Here is a 20320-nt window from a genome sequence, read left to right on the forward strand (position 1 = left end):
TCAGGTGTGACAGGAACTCGACAGGTGAGTTTGCAAAGCAGAAAAGAAGTGCTGATTCATACCTGCACATGTAGGTTTTATTTCCTGTATAGATTTATCAAATTTGACCAATGACATTTTTACAATAAAGATTGTGTAAATGATTACCTGTCTGGGGTTTAAACCGTTGACTTACTTCCTGTTCAACAGGTGAGATGATGTCATCCAGTCTGGTAACAGGTTTTTCCAGAAGAAATAGAAGGGGAGGAGTCTGAAAGTACAAAAGATTTTTAAAAATTTCGTTTTTGATTTGGTGGTGATGCTGTGAGGAGCTCAGCTGAGACTCGGTGAGTTCACAAATCTAAATTTGGAGTTAAAGTTTGTTCGGTGTGTGAAGAGATGAGAGGAGCAGACAGAAAGGGAGGAATCCAACAGTTGATATTTAAAACATTAATAATGCTTTTACATTGGTGTCATTTTAAATGCATCACTGACTGAAGTATCTGCATGTTTATCAAAGTTCCTGGTGTTTATTTTATTATTTACAATAAGACACGTGGATACTGTAAGTAAATAAACTGTCTTTGATGTCTGAATACAAGGATACAGAACAATATGTTCACCCTGTATTAATGTACAAACTAATGGCAGCGATCTGGGGTGAAGAGGTTCAGCTCAGTCAGTGAGGGCACACTGCACTCCTGGTTGTCTGTAATAAATTCTGTGATCCATAAATTTCCAGCACAAAACCAGTTTGGTCACATGTGTTAAACTCACTGAATGTGGCCTCACTCACCCCACCCTGACTGCTTTTACTAACAATAGTGTGAGTGTTGATATGGTGCCGTATGATACAAAGGTCACAAACTGCTTATCATGAAGTCTTAATGACTACAGCTGAGCACTTTATCATCACACCCCAGATTTAAACCTATTACTGCTGTTACATATAATCATGACACACAGCACTAATTCTGATTTTCCAGCTGTTGCTTTGAAATGATCACAGGCTTATTTACTCAGTGCTGGTATCACTCAGGTTTTTCCAGGTAAAGGTGGAGCCTGACAATATTCCGGGTGCAGGAGGAAGCAAAGCTGAGCGCAGGTGGATGTTTTAGAGAAAACGAAGTCAGAAACACGGTGAGTAATAGAATCTTTCATTTCAGTTAAAAAGGCCACATCAAATGTTTATTTACTGCTCTGTGCTCAAAATCAGTAGCTTCACATTAAACTCTCGTCTTATTTGAAGCTTGCATTTTGCTGTTATACGCATATTTTATAGTCTTTAGATCATAAAATGTCTAAAAGAGGAAATGACTAAGTCTGAATGGGACTACGTGTACAAAGAAGGGTTAAATCAATTAAAATAAAAAGAGATCCTAAAGCCCAGCTCTGGTTAGGAGCCCCACTCCACCCTGAATTGGATAAGAGAAAGAAAACAGAGATGGGAGACCTGATTCTGAGGCAGCGACCTTCTCATGCAGATGGAAAATTCTTCTCCACCCGCTCTCACTTTATCTAGACCTTTTCATTTCCACAATTTTTTCAAGAAAGCTTCTTCTGTCCATTGTTAAAGTGCGTTCACTAGCCCCACCAGATAGACTTACTCTGCAACACAGCTGCTGAAATCCTGCACGTTGCTGAATCTGATTTGTTGACTGGTCACCACGGACAGCTTATAGTGCTCATGCCAGGTTGCCTGCAGAGGAATACTCTACTGTGATTGGTTCCTATATCACGGGTAGGCTGGTCAGAGAGATGGATGACCAGAGAACCAAAACTACAGCTGAGCACTTAATCAATAACACAGAAATTAAAAATTAGTCAATTGGTGTTATTATCATGTAATCTCTACTAGCTGGGTATCCAGGCCAGTCTATCAGGCCAGCCTAGCAGACAGAGGTCTCTGTCTTCTCCCTGTCAGATACTATGCCCTATTTCATGAAATGGTGGTAAACCGAAAACTTAAACAGCGTGGTGATCATCCATCCCTCACATCAACTTTTGTCAGAAAAAAAAGGACTTAAACATAAAAAATCCCAAAGAAAGAACAATACAGTATCCACATCTGAACCAAAGAGTAAAACAGTGAAATGTGGATTATTAAATATTAGGTCTCTCTCCTCCAAGTCTCTGTTAGTACATGACTTAATAATTGATCAACAAATCGATTTACTCTGCCTTACAGAAACCTGGTTGCAGCCGGATGATTATGTTAGTTTAAATGAATCAACACCCCTGAGTCATTCTAACTACCAGAAACCTCGAAGCACAGGCCGAGGGGGCGGTGTGGCAGCAATTTTTCACACCAGCCTATTAATCAACCAAAGACCCAGACAGACTTTTAATTCATTTGAAAGCCTGATGCTTAGCCTCGTCCACCCCAGCTGTAAAACTCAGAAACCAGTCTTACTTGTTATCATCTATCGTCCACCTGGGCCTTACACAGAGTTTCTCTCTGATTTCTCAGACTTTTTAATCTGATTTAGTGCTCAGCTCAGATAAAATAATTATTGTGGGTGATTTTAACATCCATGTAGATGCTAAAAATGACAGCCTCAACATGGCATTTAATCTGTTATTAGACTCAATTGGCTTCTCTCAAAATGTAAAAGAACCCACCCACCACTTTAATCACACTCTAGATCTTGTTTTAACATATGGCATAGAAACTGAACATTTAACAGTGTTTCCTGAAAACCCTCTGCTGTCTGATCATTTCCTGATAACATTTACATTTACAATAATTGATTACACAGCAGTGGAGAGTAGACTTTATCACAGTAGATGCCTTTCTGAAAGTGCTGTAACTAAGTTTAAGAATATAATCCACCCACTGTTATCATCTTCAATGCCCTGTACCAACATAGAGCAGAGCAGCTATCTGAACGCTACTCCAACAGAGGTCGATTATCTTGTTAATAATTTTACCTCCTCACTACGTACGACTCTGGATACTGTAGCTCCTGTGAAAACTAAGGCCTCAAATCAGAAGTACCTGACTCCGTGGTATAATTCTCAAACACGTAGCCTAAAGCAGATAACTCGTAAGCTGGAGAGGAAATGGTGTGTCACAAATTTAGAGGATCATCATTTAGCCTGGAGAAATAAAAAAATAAAAAGCCATCTCTAGACCCAGCTGTCCAAGCTAATTATAGGCACATACATACAGCACAAAATCACAACAACAGTCGCCTCAAGGTGCTTTATATTGTAAGGTAGACCCTACAATAATACATACAGAGAAAAACCCAACAATCATATGACCCCCTATGAGCAAGCACTTTGGCGACAGTGGGAAGGAAAAACTCCCTTTTAACAGGAAGAAACCTCCAGCAGAACCAGGCTCAGGGAGGGGTGGGGCCATCTGCTGCAACCGGTTGGGGTGACTACTTCTTCAAAAAAGTTATCCTGTTACTTTACTGATTGCTTATTTTCAAAAGTACTCAGTTACTTATTACCTAGTTACTTGGTTACTTTTAAAAAGTAAGATACACAACCTGAATTTGTAATGAAGCAATAGATCTTTCAGCCCAATTTTATTTTTTCTGCATAATCCTTCATATAAAATTGAATCAAATGGAAAATCTCTTTTAAAAAATTGTTTTATTAGTTTTCTTTCGTTCAACTTCATGCACATTGCATCAAGCAAAAATGTAATTATATGTAACAGTCTTTGACTTGAAGAAATTGTTTAACATTTTCTGCATATTCCAGCATATAAAATAAAATCATGTTTTGTGTTTACACTCACTCTTTCAAATAGATGCAGATAAAAAACAGCAAAAAATAAATAAAATCAAAACTCAGCAGCACTGAGTCCCATCGCTCTTAAATCAGTTGTCACCTGTTTAGCAGGAATGGGGTGGGTGGAGGTTTGCCCACAGCGGTCATGTCAGTGGGGGGATCCGGGGGTTTCTCTGTGAATTTCGCATTCCCGTTGCAGCGTGTTAGCTGCTCACCCAGATTTGAAGTTTAACTTTTCACTGTAGAAGAAGTTTTCTTCCCACGCAGAATGTACAGTGAATGCTAAGGTTTTTGTCACTTTTTGCGGATTAAAACTTAAAGTAATCTAGGTACATCCACACTTTAAACACTGCACACTCATACTCTCTCCTGCACTCTATATGTTATCCATTGTTGATCTGAACACGTCTGTTGCTGCCAAGGATGTCGCACACTCGTACATCATTGTTCGAGTGTGCAACTCCCTTTTAACAGGAAGAAACCTTCAGTAGGACCAGCATCAGGGAGGGGAGGGGCCATCTGCTGCGACCGGTTGGTGGGGAGAGAAAAGGAAGACAGGATAAAGACATGCGGTGGAAGAGATTAAGTATGATTCAATACAGAGAGGTCTATTAACACATAGTGAGTGAAAAAAGTGACAATGCATCATGGGAATGCCCCAGCAGCCTACACCTATATGTGCTAATAGACCTCTCTGCTGAATCATATCTGTTAGTAATCTCTGTCTCTCTTCCACAGCATGTCTTTATCCTGTTTTCCTTCTCTCACCCCAACCGGTCGCAGCAGATGGCCCCGCCCCTCCCTGAGCCTGGTTCTGCCGGAGGTTTCTTCCTGTTAAAAGGGAGTTTTTCTTTCACAGAAAAAAATGGTCCTGAGTTTGATTCTACCACTTTCTTTGTAGAGTTTGCATGCTCTCCCTGGGTTTGTGTGGGTTCTCTCTGGGTAGTCTGGCTTCCTCCCACAGTCCAAAGACATGGAGTTATTGGTGAATCTCAATTACCCATAGGTGTGAATGTGAGTGCAAATGGTTTTCTGTCTTTCTTTGTTAGCCCTGTGACAAATAGGTAGTAGCTGGGATAGAATCCAGCCCCTCTACCAACCACCCACCAACCCCCATGTGACCCTGACATAGACAAGCAGAAGAGAACTGAGGGATGAGTTTAAATTAAAAACCATCATTATTTTGCCAAGAGCAAAGAAGGATAGCTGCTACCTCCTTTTCTTATGAGCATGGAGTCACAGAGGAGGTTGATACCACTTGGATCTGGTGTAGGGGCAATTTCCTCAAATCCCAACAAACTCTTCTCTTGCTTGGATTTCAGCATTCAGTAAAATCCACCAGATTTGTATTGCAATATTGTTCAGAAGGCTTCACACTTTCATTTGTGATGTAAACTACTTCATTAAGCACACAACTGTATATATTCATACCACTACGTATTTAAAGGCACATATTCTGTTCAGAGTCAATGATCCATTAGATATTATTACAAGCTGGTGTCATGAGAACCTAAACATGATAAGGTGATCAGTCTTGATGTTGTGTCCTGCTGACCATGACATTACTGAGTTTGTTCTCTGTGGTCTGTCCTTTTTAGAACACAGTATGGCATCTGGATCTTCTAACGGAGTCCTGCGACCCCTTCTCCTCGGTATACTTGTACTGGGAGTCTTCGTGACTGTGTTTCTGATGTATTTTAAACCTTATGAAGGCTGGTTATCAGGTCCTGTAGAGTCAGTGTCAGAACATGTGAAGAACCTCATCTCCACCAAGAGTGATAAGAATGCCACCATTGTGCTGATCTGGCTCTGGCCCTTTGGCAGTAAGTTTGACCTGAGCGTCTGCAGCTCTCTCTTTGAAATTGATAACTGCTTCCTCACAGCAGACAGGAACTTCTACAATAAGTCACATGGAGTCATCATCCATCACCGAGACATCAGTGGTGACCTGTCCAATCTGCCGCAGTTGCAGCGACCATTGTTCCAGAAGTGGATATGGTTTAACCTTGAGTCGCCAACACATTCATCCAAGCTGTCTGGGATAGAGAAGCTGTTCAATCTGACTCTCAGCTATCACCTGGATTCAAGCATCGGAGCGCCTTATGGGTCCATCGTACCAGCAGAGGGCGAGGAGAATTTTGTACCACCCAGTAAAAACAAGCTGGTCTGCTGGATAGTGAGCCACTGGAACCCACAGCATGTGCGGGTGAAATATTTCAATGAGCTGCAGAAACATGTTAAGGTCCATGCATATGGACGAGCATTTGGAAAGCACATTTCTGACAATGACTTCATGCCAACCATCACCAGCTGCAAGTTCTATCTGTCCTTTGAGAACTCCGTCCACAAGGATTACATTACTGAGAAACTATTCAACCCACTCTCAGTAGGAACAGTGCCAGTGGTTCTGGGCCCGACCAGGCAGAACTATGAGAAGATTGTCCAGAGTGACGCCTTCATTCATGTCGATGACTTCAGCTCACCCAAGGACCTGGCTGATTACCTGCTGCTTCTGGACAAGAATGAGGAAATGTACCTCAGGTACTTTGAGTGGAAGCAACATTTTAAAGTAAAGAAGTTCCACTTTCCAGCAGAATATGCATGCCTGACTTGTGATTATTTACGTAGGCACAAAGAATACAAGGAATTCAATGACCTTGATACGTGGTATTGGGGCAGCTAGAGATTTGAAGGGCTGTACGGGTCTTGTTACTTTGTTGAAGCGAGTGCTTTAAAGGTTTTGTCCTTGGGTTAACACGAAGGGTATTTTCTGTTCTGTCCTGAGCAGCTGAATGGTGTTTTTCTATTGCTTTAGATGCCCAATAAGAGATATAGCTTGTTCTTTTTGTTTATTTTAATTCTAGTTGCTGTCAAATTGTGCCAATCCTTTTTTGCCTTTTGAATGAACATGACCCCATTCACAACACAAGCTTTTGTTTTAATATCAGCTATTCATGAAGTAGCACACAGGAGACCTTGGAAAAGTGTTGGGTGGAGGTGGGCGACATAAATGTGAAAGTGATGAAGTCACCCGTGCAGTGTTTACTGAAATCCAATGTGAAATAGTTCATTAGGATAATGTACATATTGTGTGTGTGTGTGTGTGTTTTAATTACACAGCTTTTCCTATATGTTTGTCAGTTTGCACTGCTAATCATAATGGCAACTTCACATACTTACTGTCACGGCGGGTGCGCCGGTGTGAGGAAAGAGGTAGACCCAGATGCAGACACGGTGGAGACAAAAACGTAGTTTCAAAAATAAAGCGAGCCTTTATTGGCTGATTGCAGAAGAAAAACATGGAACTAGGGAAACTAAGGAGGCTATGAACACTGTGTTAACAGAAGGCTGTGACACTCAGTGAAGAACTATGACAAACTATGAACACTGAGTAAACTAGGAAACACAGAGAAACAATGGAGTAAGCCTATGAAAACTGTGGTGAGGTTAACAGACGATCTGACTGAGTGGAAACACACAGACTGATCATTCCTTGTGTGTATTTAAAGGGAGTACAATCACATGGGGAAAACAGCTGATAACAATTAACATAATGACAGGACACGTGAAACTAAATACAATAAACAGAAAACACAAAGCTCTTTCAAAATAAAACAGGAAACATAAGGAGACACAGCCATGACTTGAACTTGACAAACAAAGAAAACTTGGACAGAAAACATGGCAGAATGTAACTAGATAAGCTGAAATGAAACTAGACTAAAAAGAATAACAAAACACCAAGAAACTCAGAATACTGGGTCACATGACCCAGGGCCATGACACTTACAATAAGACATGAAACTCTTGACATCGTGCTACAATAAGGCAGCTCAGTGTCTTTAGATGTCACATTCAGATGTTGTCAGAACAGCTAATTCAATGAACAATGCATTGGAACAGCACTGTCCTGTACTGTACAGTACAAGTACTGTACCAACATTATATCCAAGATGAGCCTCTGTCTGAAAGAACATGTGAGGTTGTTTAATATTTGTTGAACTTCAAAGGGATCAGTGATGTAAAACAGCATGAAACCAAATATGTTCTTATGGAGTGTGGTTCCAAATGCCAAAGTGAACCCGGTCTGTAAACATTGCAGTGAAGTGAAGCAGAAAGTGGATCAAACCACCAGCACTTTTATTCATGTCGAGCTGCGTGACTCACTGTGTCGGTCGTCGTCTTAGCTGAAGCTATCGTGAGTTTAAAAGCTGTCTTAGACCTAAGCCCATCCCACAGGTTAACTATGAAACTGGGTTTTAATAGTTTTGCAATTTTCATTAGTTTTTATTTTTATTTCGTTTTGACTTCAGATTTTCAATTTTATATTAGTTTTAATTAGTTTTTACCAATTGTTTGCTAGTTTAGTTTAGTTTTTATTTTTTTGAAAATCCTTAGTTTCAGTTTAGTTTTGATTAGTTTCAGTTATAGTTTTAGTTGTGTTTGCAATAATTAAGTGTAACAAAATCCCAGTTTCATCATATCAGTCATTCTCTTCTGCTTATCCTTGGGTATGTTGCTATTCCAGCTACCATACCCTGCACAGGTCACCTGTCTGTCGCAGGGCTAACACGCAGAGACAGACAACTCACATTCCCACCTATGGGTTCTTTAAATAAATAAATAAAGGCAGATGAACAACCATTGATACCAGGCAACTATAAAATGTATATCTTGGCCCCAATGAGACTATTAACTCTTGCAGCACCGGGTGTTAAGGCAATTGACTCACACAGTTATGTAGATATCCCAGTCCTGTTGTCTCGGGATGCATCACGCTGCCTTGCCTGGGGTTAGCTTCTGTTTCTGGGGATGAGGGTTGGGCGTGCTCCCTTACCTTCTCCAGGTAAGCTAGGTTAGCCTTCTTGTGTGAGCTTTTCAAGTGCACTTTAAGGTTTGTGGGATTTTTTTCCTTTTAGAAATGTCCCTCATAATTTGTCTCTTTCCACTACAAGACACTTGCTTTATCCAAAACACAGTCATATTCAAAGTAATCCCAAATTGGACTCTGACGCTTTCTCCAGACTTTTGTTGACATGATGCTACGCGTGGACGGAGCAGCGACACAGACGACCCGACTGAGGTACTTGCCACCTGCTGGCATAATAAGGCACAGCAAGAACATAACCTGGAAAATACACTTCATTCTCACCCTAGACTAACGTATGGTGTTGGACACATACACATCAACGAAAACTAAACACATTTTCTCTATAAATTCAGTTAATTTTAGTTAGTTTTGTGAACGGTCATTTCAGTTTTAGTTAGTTTTCCTTTTATTGCAAAGTCTCGTTTTTATTTTTATTTCCGTTAACGAAAATGTGTTTTATTCGTTATTTCGTTAGTTTTCGTTAACGATAATAACCTTGCTATGAAACTGGTGGTTTCATATTATACAGTCGAGCCTCATGTATGAAAACAAAGCTTTCTTCTTCATTAGGTTCAATCCTCCCTTAGTTATGCTGCAATAGACGTAGGCTGCCGGGGATTCCCATGATGCATTGAGTTTTTCCTTTCGAGTCGCCTTTCTCACTCACTATGTGTTAACAGACCTCTCTGCATCGAATCATATCTGTTATTAATCTCTGTCTCTCTTCCACAGCATGTCTTTATCCTGTTTTCCTTCTTTCACCCCAACCGGTCGCAGCAGATGGCCCCGCCCCTCCCTGAGCCTGGTTCTGCCGGAGGTTTCTTCCTGTTAAAAGGGAGTTTTTCCTTCCCACTGTCGCCAAAGTGCTTGCTCATAGGGGGTCATATGATTGTTGGGTTTTTCTCTCTATCTATTATTATAGGGTATACTGTACAATATAAAGTGCCTTGAGGCGACTTTTGTTGTGATTTGGCGCTATATAAATAAAATTGAACTCTTTTATTAACATCTCTTTAACTTATAATATATATTTGCTAATTTAAGGTGATGTCATAAAATAACATCATTCTCGCCACACATTTTGCCTCTCTCTATTTACAAATGCATGATGTATTTCCATTTTCACGTGTCTAAGTGTCACACACCGCGTGCATCATTAGCCATACACACACAATTTTGGGCACACTGAGGTTTGTCACATGGAATGTGAATGGAGCTGGCACCAGACAAAAGGGGTTAAAGATATTTAGCCAACTCAAAAAACTACAGGGAGACGTTGTCCTATTACAAGAGACTCACAGACCTGTCACAGGTATAAATGGATTTAAAACACCTGAGTTTACTAATGTGTTCTCAGCCTGCCATAACTCTAGACAAAGGGGGGTAGCAGTTTTAATAAATAAAAATATTAATTTCACAGTACCCGACACAGTTATAGATCCAGAGGGTAGATTCCTAATCATAAATTATCTAAACTTAACATAAAGCTATGTATTGTAGGTATATATGGTCCAAACATTGGTGACCCCTTCTTTCTTCCATGTTTTTTTACTGCACTCTCTGAACACCTAAATTGCATAGTTGTTCTTTGGACTAAATGAAGAAATGAACAGGCTCAACACAGCAGGAACTCAGCACAACTGGCAGTCCACAAATATAATCAAACAGTATATGAGCAACTTTGGTCTTTGCGATGCATGTCGCTCCCTTCACCCCAACCATAAGGAATATACTTTCTTCTCAGATGTCCATCACTCCTACTCTCATCTGGATTATTTCCTATCAGCAGCTCACTGCTGAGTGATATTTCAGACATTGAGATTCCCCCTATAGCTGTCAGCGATCATGCTCCTGTATCTCCACCAATCACACTCCCCGCCGGTGGCTGATGCCCCCAGCCGTCGGTGCAATAGTGACTGTTGGTGTCCGGGGCTGGGTGCTTGGGTATGCACTGACTCAGTCCCTGTGGCTGCTTGGCGGGACCTAGTGCCTGTGGCTCGGTTGGACTATGGCGCAGCTAGTCGGCAGGGCCTGCAGGCACATTACCGCAGTCCCCTGTAGCTTCTGCACCATGGCTGCTGGGTGTGCCCCTGTCTGGGGCTCCCCGTAGCTCTTTTCTAGGAGGGTGGTGCGGCTACCCCTCTGGTGGTCCTACTTGGGCTCTCGTGCTCTGGGGTGGCCTCTAGATGTCTGGGGCCTGGATCTCCTCCATGCCTGGTTCATGTCCTGGGGGGTGGGCCTATGACTCCCCACACCCTCCATTAGATAGTTACATGGAAAAACCTTTGAATACAAGCGCACTCACGCACAAAGGTGTGCACACAGGTGTTCACACCTGTGTGCGTGATATAGTGTGTGTTCACAGACACACACTATATCTACCTTGGCTGTTACTTTAAACCATATCATACATTGTCGGCCTTGCCTAAATGCCCCTGGGTGGGCTCGGGACGGGCTTGGGGTTCTGGTTGGTTTGTCGCCGGGGTTGTGGGTGGGTGCATGCATGGGGGCCCAACCCTGGTGCGGGAGGGGCTCTGGTGCATCGATGGAACTGGGGGCTTCTTCAGATGGCGGGGAAGTTGTTACATCCTTTGCAGGTCTCTGCTTTCCAGGTGTTCACTCTGCAGGTGGGGGAAAGATCTAGCAGAGGTGGAGAATGAACTCAACCTGGGTGTCTATTGTCTTATTTAGACTGAGAGATGACTGTATGATAGGGTCAGTGTAGTTTCCTCTGCAGTGGGGTTGGGTGGGCCGCCCGGGCTCTGTGGAGCTTGGCAGTGCTGCTACTGTGGCCCCGGTCAGGATGGACCTGGGCCCCCTGCCCTTGGTGGGTACCAGGGAACAGGGGTGCCTACTGGGTTCAGTGGGGGAGGCATTCCTCCTCTATCCCCACACTATCTTCCTTTGCTGTTGCCTCAAAGCATACCATGCATTGTCAGCCTTGTGTGCTGTTCAGTAACATTCAATATTTATTATTTACTGTTACTTATGCTTATCTAGGTGTTGCTGTGGTCTCCCTGCTGTGTTGTTCTCTTTTTGCTTGTTTTCTTCTTTTTCTTCCAGCAGGTGATCCAGCAGAGTTTTAGTGTCTTTTCTCTCTGTCCTTCTTCCCCTCTGCTTTTCTTTCCCTCTCCTTTTCTTGAACTTCTCTTGTCTATGTCTTTTCCTTTTCACTACCCCAGTCATGTCCGTTCCATTTGTAATAACTTAAACGTTAAAATAAATATGTAAATAAATATTTATATATTTATATATATTCATTCTCCTCTCTCTATATAAAAATAAATAAATATTTTCCACTTGGAAAAATAAATCTGTTGTGCACTTCTCTTGACCTCCAGACAACAATTCTGATTCCTACAGTGCCGAACAGGACAGGCAAAAAAAAAGAAAGACCAGAATGGTTCACCGGCCATCCTGGCTTCAGATTGAATTTAATACAAGTAGGCCATGGACTTAATAAATATCAAGTCCCATCTGAGTCTAGAGAAGACATTGTGTATGATGTCTGCCCTGTTGAGTCCTACTGCAACTGTTCATATGGCTTAAGAGGACTTCTTTGCAAGCAACTAGTGTTACTTGCAAAACTAGCAGAGCTCGACAATGAGAACTATCCAAACATGGAAACAGACATTTCTGCCTTGGCAAGAATTGCAGTAAAAGAAAAGCATTACTCTGTACACTGTGAGGACTTGAAAGTGATAAAAATGCCAAGTTTGTTTGGAAATCTGTGTCTTTTTGCATCAGCTGAAAGACTTCAGTGCACTTGTTGTACGTTCTCTTACTATAACACTAAGCACTAAGCATACTGTGCTTGCCTGAAGGTGGCTTGTAGCCATTTTAAACAAATAAAAAACTTTGTTTAAAACCTTTATCAACTTTGAGAAAATGAAAAGGAATACAAAGCAAAAAAGAGAAGGGTTAAAGCCAAGTCTATGCACAAGTACAAGTAGACTCTGCATCTTGTGTAGACATTTCAAAGGGACTGCTTGAGTGCCTCCCTTTATTGAAAACTAAGGCTTAATATCTGCCTTAACTTTTTGCCAAGGAAATAGGAAGGAAGAATTAGGGTAACTTTACTGTGTAAAGAGCTAACATCTCCAAAATGTCAGGAGTAGTTAGTCATTATAATAAGTGTTTGTGAACTAAAACTCAAGAATGTGGGATACTGTTTGTCCGTGATTTGGAGAGCCCAGCACTGCTCCCGATGCAGGGGAAATTCTGTCAGGGAGACCTACCTTGGCACTTGTGCAGGTGAGACAAAGGCAAAATATAAAGTAACACTAATAAGGGAAGACAAACAAAGAGCAAATAAAAATGACTTACAAAAGAAAACAGGAAATTGACTGAAAACCCAAGAGTGTGACACAAATACATTTGTATTAACACATATGTGATTCGTTTTTTAACATTTGTGCAATATGTGATATCACTTATGTAATACTGTGTGGATTAGGAAGATAAAATTTTGCTCCCCAGCCTCTTCTTAACTCAGGATACTGAACACAGTCAGTTCAGTTTTGGCCTTCTTGGTCCTGTCAAGACCCATCGCAGGTAGTTTGGCTTTACGTCCCTAAAAAAACAAAAAATAAAACAAAACCAAAAGAACAGACACACGCACAAATTTAAGTTTAATGTTTTTGTTCACACGGTGTAACTGTGTATATGTTTTAGTTCACAAACACTTCTTGTAATGACTAACTGCTCCTGACATTTTGGACATGTTAGCTCTTCATATAGTAAAGTTACAGTGGGATACAAATAATATCTATTTGTTCCCCCGGTTCAAATCACGGACAAACATCCCACAGTTGTTTATGTTTTTGAATCCATTTTGCACAGAGAGGTATTTTTTTTTTAAATGTATTTATAGCAATGTTGAATATTATTAAAAAAAACAACTACACGTAAAATAATTACACCGTGATGCCTCTGCCTTTCTAAATGGAGGGACAGTAACTGCGTGTGTTCAGATTAACAGTAACAGTATTTTGTCTCTATCCGCGATTGTAGAAATTCATCTCATGTAAACAATATTGTGGCACACAGCGTGACGTAAAAAAAGGCACATACCTTTGACGCTGTGTGACGAACTCTGTATTCCTCGTCCACACGTAGACGCAAAAATTGAGTTTTCGAAAATCTCCAACCTGACAGGAGTTTTTAAAAAGCTAATTTTTTCTATGATTCAAAACACCGTTTACGTTTGGACGAAAGGACCAAAAGCATAGAAAAAGCTGCATTTTCAAAATACGCGTGTAGGTGTGGATGTAGTGTAAAAGAGTTAGTAGTGTATTTTATTGTTACCTGTAATTTATTGCAGTTTACTTTTATTTGTTTAATTTTTTACTAAATGTTTGAGGTGTGAAATAAACTGCAATGGAATTTGAAAACAAAATATGGGTGTGTGTGGTCAGTGAACAAACTGCTCTTCTTTGTGGACACCCATCACTGAGTGATGTGCGAGTCATGAACGAATCGTTCAATACTCGAGAGTCACTTTACTGACTCATGAATCATGGTTCACAAGTCCAACTGACTCATTCACTGACTCATTCCTGTTACTGTTGGAAACCTATTTTCATTAGTAGAAACATATCTAGCTTATAATTAAAATTGTGGGAAAAAAACAACAACAGCCAGTTTCTTAACAAAAACATTTCTGCTCTGGACTGGAAGAAAAAAGCCTGAGTAGAAGCTCACATCAACACAATAGCTCCTCGGTTCACAGTAGCATCGCTCTGCTAACATGCTAACAGCACATTTGAGTTACTCACCCCCTCCCTTCCTGTGTGGAATCGTAGCATGAACGTATCACTCACTCACTCACCCCCTCCCTCCTGGCTCACAGCTACTTCTTCTTCTTCTTCTTCTTGGTTGGCAACCAACGTTAAGCTGCATTACCGCCCCCTGGCTCACAGCTCAGTGGACACTCGCGCTACATACGACTCACTCACTCCTCCCTCCCGGCTCTCAGCTGCTGAAACTCAGTGTGTTACAGTGGAAGAGTCGCTCCTTCACCTGAGATGAAGTCTGCTGCTCTGACTGACACAATATATCATTCAGTCTACACTTTGTTTGTTTTGCAAAGATAATAAGCAGAATAAAGGAAAAAATATATGAACTCAGTTCCACCACTATTAAAAAAATACAGTGGCTGAGTTGCATTCTGCTGCTGCAATAATGTAAGTAAAATAATCAAAAATTCAGTATTTCACTAAATTATTTAGATGAGAAAATATATATTTGACACATTTGAGGAAAATATTTATAGGGCTTTGGAGTTTGGAGACGTCACACCGCAATGTATTGTGGGAGCGCGGCGCCATCTTCCGGGGCCACGAATCAAAACAAACACACTGTGTTGGAACGACGACTACAAGAAACATGCTTAAAAGCAGCTCAAAAGAAAATGGACGGCATAGAGACCGATTGCGTCCAGAGGCGAAGCAGCGGTACTTGCAAAAAAATAGAGTGCATTGCAAATGTGGACCCATATGAAATACAGCTGTGGAGTAAAGACCCCGACGACTTAACGCCATTGTCCTACCCCGATATCTTTAAGTGTCTTGTTTGTGGAGTAAGCGCTTACACTGCGAACCAGTTTCGTAATTATTAGTCGCTGGAGGCGCACATCCAATTTACTAACGGCTGGGTGCAAGATTTGGCTATTTTCAAGCCGCCAAACTGTGAGTACGTCATCATTCAAACCAAGGCAAGTCAGCTGGAGTGCATCGAGTGTAATAGCCATGGTTCACCCCGCACCCCAAATTTATGTTATACATTTATCAATGAACTGCTAAAATCTCGTTGTCATATTATGTGTCCATAATTGTAAAGTTGATGCAAGCTACCACATTGATAATCGGGCAAGATATTACATACATTTCATAGGCAGGCTTCCCTACAGTTGTGCGAAAGAATGAGCGAATCGTTACATAGCACGTATGTCTCCATTCGATGTTTGTTCGCAATTTCTATAACCTCCGAGACCACCAACGATAATATTATTAAGCTATAAAGAGTGATATGAACATATATAGAACTTACCAGAATGAAAATGTCTGGAGTACACCAACCGATATCTGGAGATGGAAGAGAACTGGATATCAGCTCGTCTCACGGCTGCTATCCAGGCTAGATGCCTTCTTTTGGTAAGGTCCGCTATATGAGCTCCCTCATGTTGCTTCCAGGTTGGGAAAGAATAAAAAGACAAACCATTCTCAAGCTTATTCTCTTGCCGGTCGTGCGATCGAACATTGCAGCCGACCACACGGCAAGTACGAACCATGGCTGTTGTGTGTGCTTTCGCTCCTTTTTCGCTTGCGCTTTGTTTGGCCCCGGAAAATGGCGCATCAGGCCAAAATCCTTTCCACGCCCACCCCAGTGACATCACGTTCCAAAATCCTATAAAATAAAAATAAAAAATAAAAGTTCCCTTTACTTTTTTGCTGTTGTTGTTTTTCTTTTTCAATCACTCATCTTAGCCGTAGGATTTACATGAAAAGAGAAACAAATAAGGTTTGAGTGAAAATGTACATTTTTGGCACTCTCTGGGCAACTGACTCAGTGACTCAAATGACTCAAAAAACCTGATTCATTTTGGTGACCGATTCAAACTCGATTCAGTAAAAAGAATTGAATTTACCATCACTAATCCTGGCATATAAATTCAGTCGCTGATTAATTACAACAAAAAATGTTTTAAAACTGGATCAAGGTGGTTCACATTTCAGTTAAATCAAATATGACATCACATCCCTCGCTCTGCTTGCCAGAGATCCAAACTCCCATGAACACTTTCTCATGGAGCACTGCTAGCTTCAGTGACTCACACGTCTGAGCTAAAAATTAGCACACAGATGCACTCTGCGTAAGTATAGAAAGAGATATCTCACAATGTGAACAAAGTAATGTACCTGCACACCTGCACAGGTAAGATTTTTCAGTCAAATCATTTTTTTTTCATTCATTTATTAGTTCATTTCAGGCACAACAAAAAACATATATTGAACATAAAGTGCACAAAACAAACAAACAAAAAAAAATTACCTGAAAAGGAGTGGGACGAAGAAAACTTATTAAATCCCACCCCTATACTCACTCATCAACAAAAACAATAAGCTTCCCGCAGCTACGCCCATCGTTGCAAAGCATCATACATATACATACATACATATATATCTACACACACATGTACATATATGTACATACATGTAATGGCTAAATCTGATAAAAATATGCTTCAAGTTCAACAAGTTTTACCGCTTTCACTGTCACTGTCTCCGAGTGTCATGTCTGTCTCAGCACTGCTCTCAGATTTGTCCAAGGAAAAGGTCATCTGAGTTATGAATTTTGAATTTATTAACAGTGTCGTTCAGGGGCCAAGATGTTATCAGGAACAACAATGGACAGAAGAATGATGCAGAGAGGGAAGCTTCTAACACCAATAAACAGTAATCATAAAGTCAAAGAAAGTCAAGAACTATGTGAGGAATGCGGCAGCCTGATACACTGGAGTGACGGAGAGAAAGAAAGTGAGAAAAAAGACTGAGAAAAACTTCTGGTCAAACATGAAATGAGTGTAAAGAAGATAGCAGATTGCAGTTAGACAGTGGCATCTAGAGGCTTCTGTGTGGTACTGCATTGGTGCTATGTAGATGCTTGTTTATTGGCAGCAGGGGTGTTCAACTCCAGGCCTCGAGGGCCGGTGTCCTGCAGGTTTTACATCTCACCCTGGGTCAACACACCTAAGTCAAATGATTAGTTCATTACCAGGCCTCTGGAGAATTGTAAGACATGTTCAGGAGGTCATTTAGCCATTTAAATCAGGACACATCTACAACCTGCAGGACACCGGCCCTTGAGGCCTGGAGTTCCCCACCCGAGACCTAAAGGAACATCTGACGATGTGTCATTGATCCTTCAGCTCAGTCCCTGCCACAGAGAAGATGGATGCAGAGCAAACTGCAGCCATCACCTCGTTTGCGGTGAACTTTATTGTGGTCACCACCTTTGCTGATTGAGACAACTTTTCAACCAATCAGCATTCAACTGAACATATTGTATTGGTCAGGTGATGGCTTATTACAGGAGTGCTAGCCACTGCACTAACTGTGTAATGTTCAATTCAATTCAGTTTCAGTTTTACTTAAAGCACCAAATCACAATAGCAGTTCCATCAGGGTGCTTTATATTACAAGGTAATGCAAAATGCAAAACTTTCCATTTAATAACATAGGATGTTAATAACCCTTTAAAAGAACCTTACAGAATAGTGATGACTACCAAAACACACCTGTGGCAGTTCCTGTGTGATAAGCAGGAATGTAATACCATGGTAATGATAACCTATACATAATGCTAACAATGAAGTTTAAAAGAATAATAAATATGAATACATTAGATTCGAGTGCAGAGTATACTCTTTCAAAATATAGTTTATACCTGGATGACAACACATGACTGACCTCTAACCACCCAAAGATCCGGCCCCTCCTGCAGCAAGTAGCAACAAGCTGTCCTCTTGCACACTGAGAAAGGTTTTGAAAGCAAAACCTTAAAGCAAGCGCGATGTAACTGTCAGTTCTTTGAGCAACAACTTCACAGATATGGACTCTTATAATTTGTTTATCAAATACAGGAATTCATCTTTTTCATTTTTTGCCCAAAATACCATATTGGAATATTTAGTGTCTATTATTAGGAATAAACCACTAAAAACTTTACTGGTGTGTAAACGCCACACCTCCCACCCCCTCACCTATTAGACCCATTCAGAGTTGACGTCACAGCTGCGGGGTGCCGCCCTTTTAAATGCTCGTGCATGGCAGCAGTGCTGTTGTGCGTTGCAGAGTCTGCATTTAACTTGATTTTCTGTGAAATGCTTCCACATTCTTTTAAATGTCCATTTCCATTTTCTTCTGTCCTTCTGTTTTGTCATTCCCGCACACCAAGGGTTAATTTATTAGCAGTTGAGCAGTTTCACTTTCGTCATGAGCAGAAAGAGGACTCTTTAAAGGCTTCTGTGTGTGCTTTCATTCCTGCTGCTTTCACTTCTTTATCTCAATTGTTGTTGGCTATCACCGCGGTATTGTGCCACTTCCTGTTACACACAGTGGTGTTTTGTGTAGCTCTGAATTAATTACAAAGTTTTACATAGCAGCTAATATCATACTGTAACCTAGCAACATGACCTATGCCTCTTTTAGCATTAATGGTTTTTTTTAATAAATGTAGCCTGTGTCTGGGTTTGGAGGACAGGCTTTGCACTGTTGAAAATAACCCTGACTAGCCAAACCCTTGTAGTCTGTAAAGGCTGAAGTAGCTTAGCTCCAATTAGCTCTCCCACAGTGGATCCTCCCGAGTGGCCAGGAGGAATCCCTTGGTACACTCCTGACTTTGCATTATTGTAGGGTCTTTACCTTACAATATAAAGCACCTTGAGGGGACTGCTGTTCTCATTTGATGCTACATTTAAAAAAAATGGAATTGAGTAGTATGCTACACAGCTAGCGCAGTGGCTAGCACTCCTGTAATAAGCCGTCATCTGTCCAATACAGTATGTGGTTGGTATGTTCACCATAAAGACGAACAGACCTGAAAAACAACAAAGAAGCAGAGGTGATGGCTGCAGTTTGCTCTGCGTGTCTTCTGTGTGTGAGTTGGCACTACATAAATAATAAATATAAAAATCAATATTGAATCGGTGTGTAACTTTACCAAAACAATGTTGGACTCTGTAGTTTTCTCTGGTCCCCTCCCCAATCAGACCAGGAGTGACATGTTTAGCTGCATGTTCTCCTTAAATTGCTGGCTGTCTGAGTGGTGTCCCAGAAACGATGTGGGCTTCATAGGGAAACTTTCTGGAGGAAACCTGGTCTTGTTAGGAGAGACGGCATCCATCCCACTTTGGATGGAGCAGCTCTCATTTCTAGAAATAAGGACAAATTTATTAAACCTCTGTCATGTTCAAATTTTTCAGAATGAATTTCAGGAGAAAGTTCTGTCAGTTAAAAGGCTGAATTTGCGTTGGCAGTTGAAATTACAAGTTTACACAGCTCTGTGAACCTCTGTGTGAAATCAGGCATCTGGTTCACAGAAAGAATAACGCTCAAATGGGCTGTACAACTTTGTGGAGATATCATCTGAATTTCAGGAGTGGGACCACTCCTCCTTCACGCCCCCTCCGGCCTAAGGCTATAAAAAAAAAAACCCTCTCCAATACCTGCTGTTCTCATTTTCATGCGAACCCCCCTCGTCGTCAGACGCCTCGCAATTCTAAGAGCTTGATTCCTACTCACCCTTCGGCCCATTACCATGGAATCCTCGTCACTCAGCCCATCGGAGCAAGACCTCACTCTTTCTCCACCTGATCTTCCCCGGGCAGTTCGGGATCTGCAAACTGATCTCCCTAGTGGAGCCGCCGCGGAGTGCCCTATTACAGCCGGCCCATCCGGCGCGCCTTCCAAGATAAGATAAGATAAGATAAGATGGCCTTTATTAGTCCCACAGGTGGGAAATTTGTTTTGTTACAGCAAAAGTGCAAAGTTATGTAGCAGAAATTAGAAAACACTGGAATGCAATAAAATACAATAAAATAAATAAATAAAATACTATATACAATAGAATAAAATAGAATAGAATAATATATACAATAGAATAAAATAGAAATACAAATACTATATACAACTGAGTAGGAAAATACAAAAACACAACTTCGTC

The 20320-nt window shown here is 41.1% G+C and overlaps 1 protein-coding gene across 2 annotated transcripts; it reads left to right on the top strand.

Annotated features, from left to right (window-relative positions):
* The first annotated feature begins 202 nt into the window (after positions 1 to 202).
* Positions 203 to 6855, top strand: LOC100707879 (alpha-(1,3)-fucosyltransferase 9). Of its 2 annotated transcripts, XM_019357523.2 has the most exons (3): positions 203 to 326; positions 1019 to 1119; positions 5325 to 6855. In XM_019357523.2, exon 3 carries the CDS (start codon positions 5333 to 5335, stop codon positions 6407 to 6409), a length of 1077 nt encoding a protein of 358 aa, XP_019213068.1. In that variant the 5' UTR covers positions 203 to 326; positions 1019 to 1119; positions 5325 to 5332; the 3' UTR covers positions 6410 to 6855. The 2 variants fall into 2 exon arrangements, with proteins under 2 accessions (XP_019213068.1, XP_019213069.1); XM_019357524.1 differs by lacking the exon at positions 1019 to 1119 and having other exon boundaries at positions 284 to 326.
* The last annotated feature ends 13465 nt before the right edge of the window (positions 6856 to 20320 follow it).

Source organism: Oreochromis niloticus, linkage group LG4, assembly GCF_001858045.2.
Source record: "Oreochromis niloticus isolate F11D_XX linkage group LG4, O_niloticus_UMD_NMBU, whole genome shotgun sequence".
In the NCBI taxonomy this organism is placed as follows: domain Eukaryota; kingdom Metazoa; phylum Chordata; class Actinopteri; order Cichliformes; family Cichlidae; genus Oreochromis; species Oreochromis niloticus.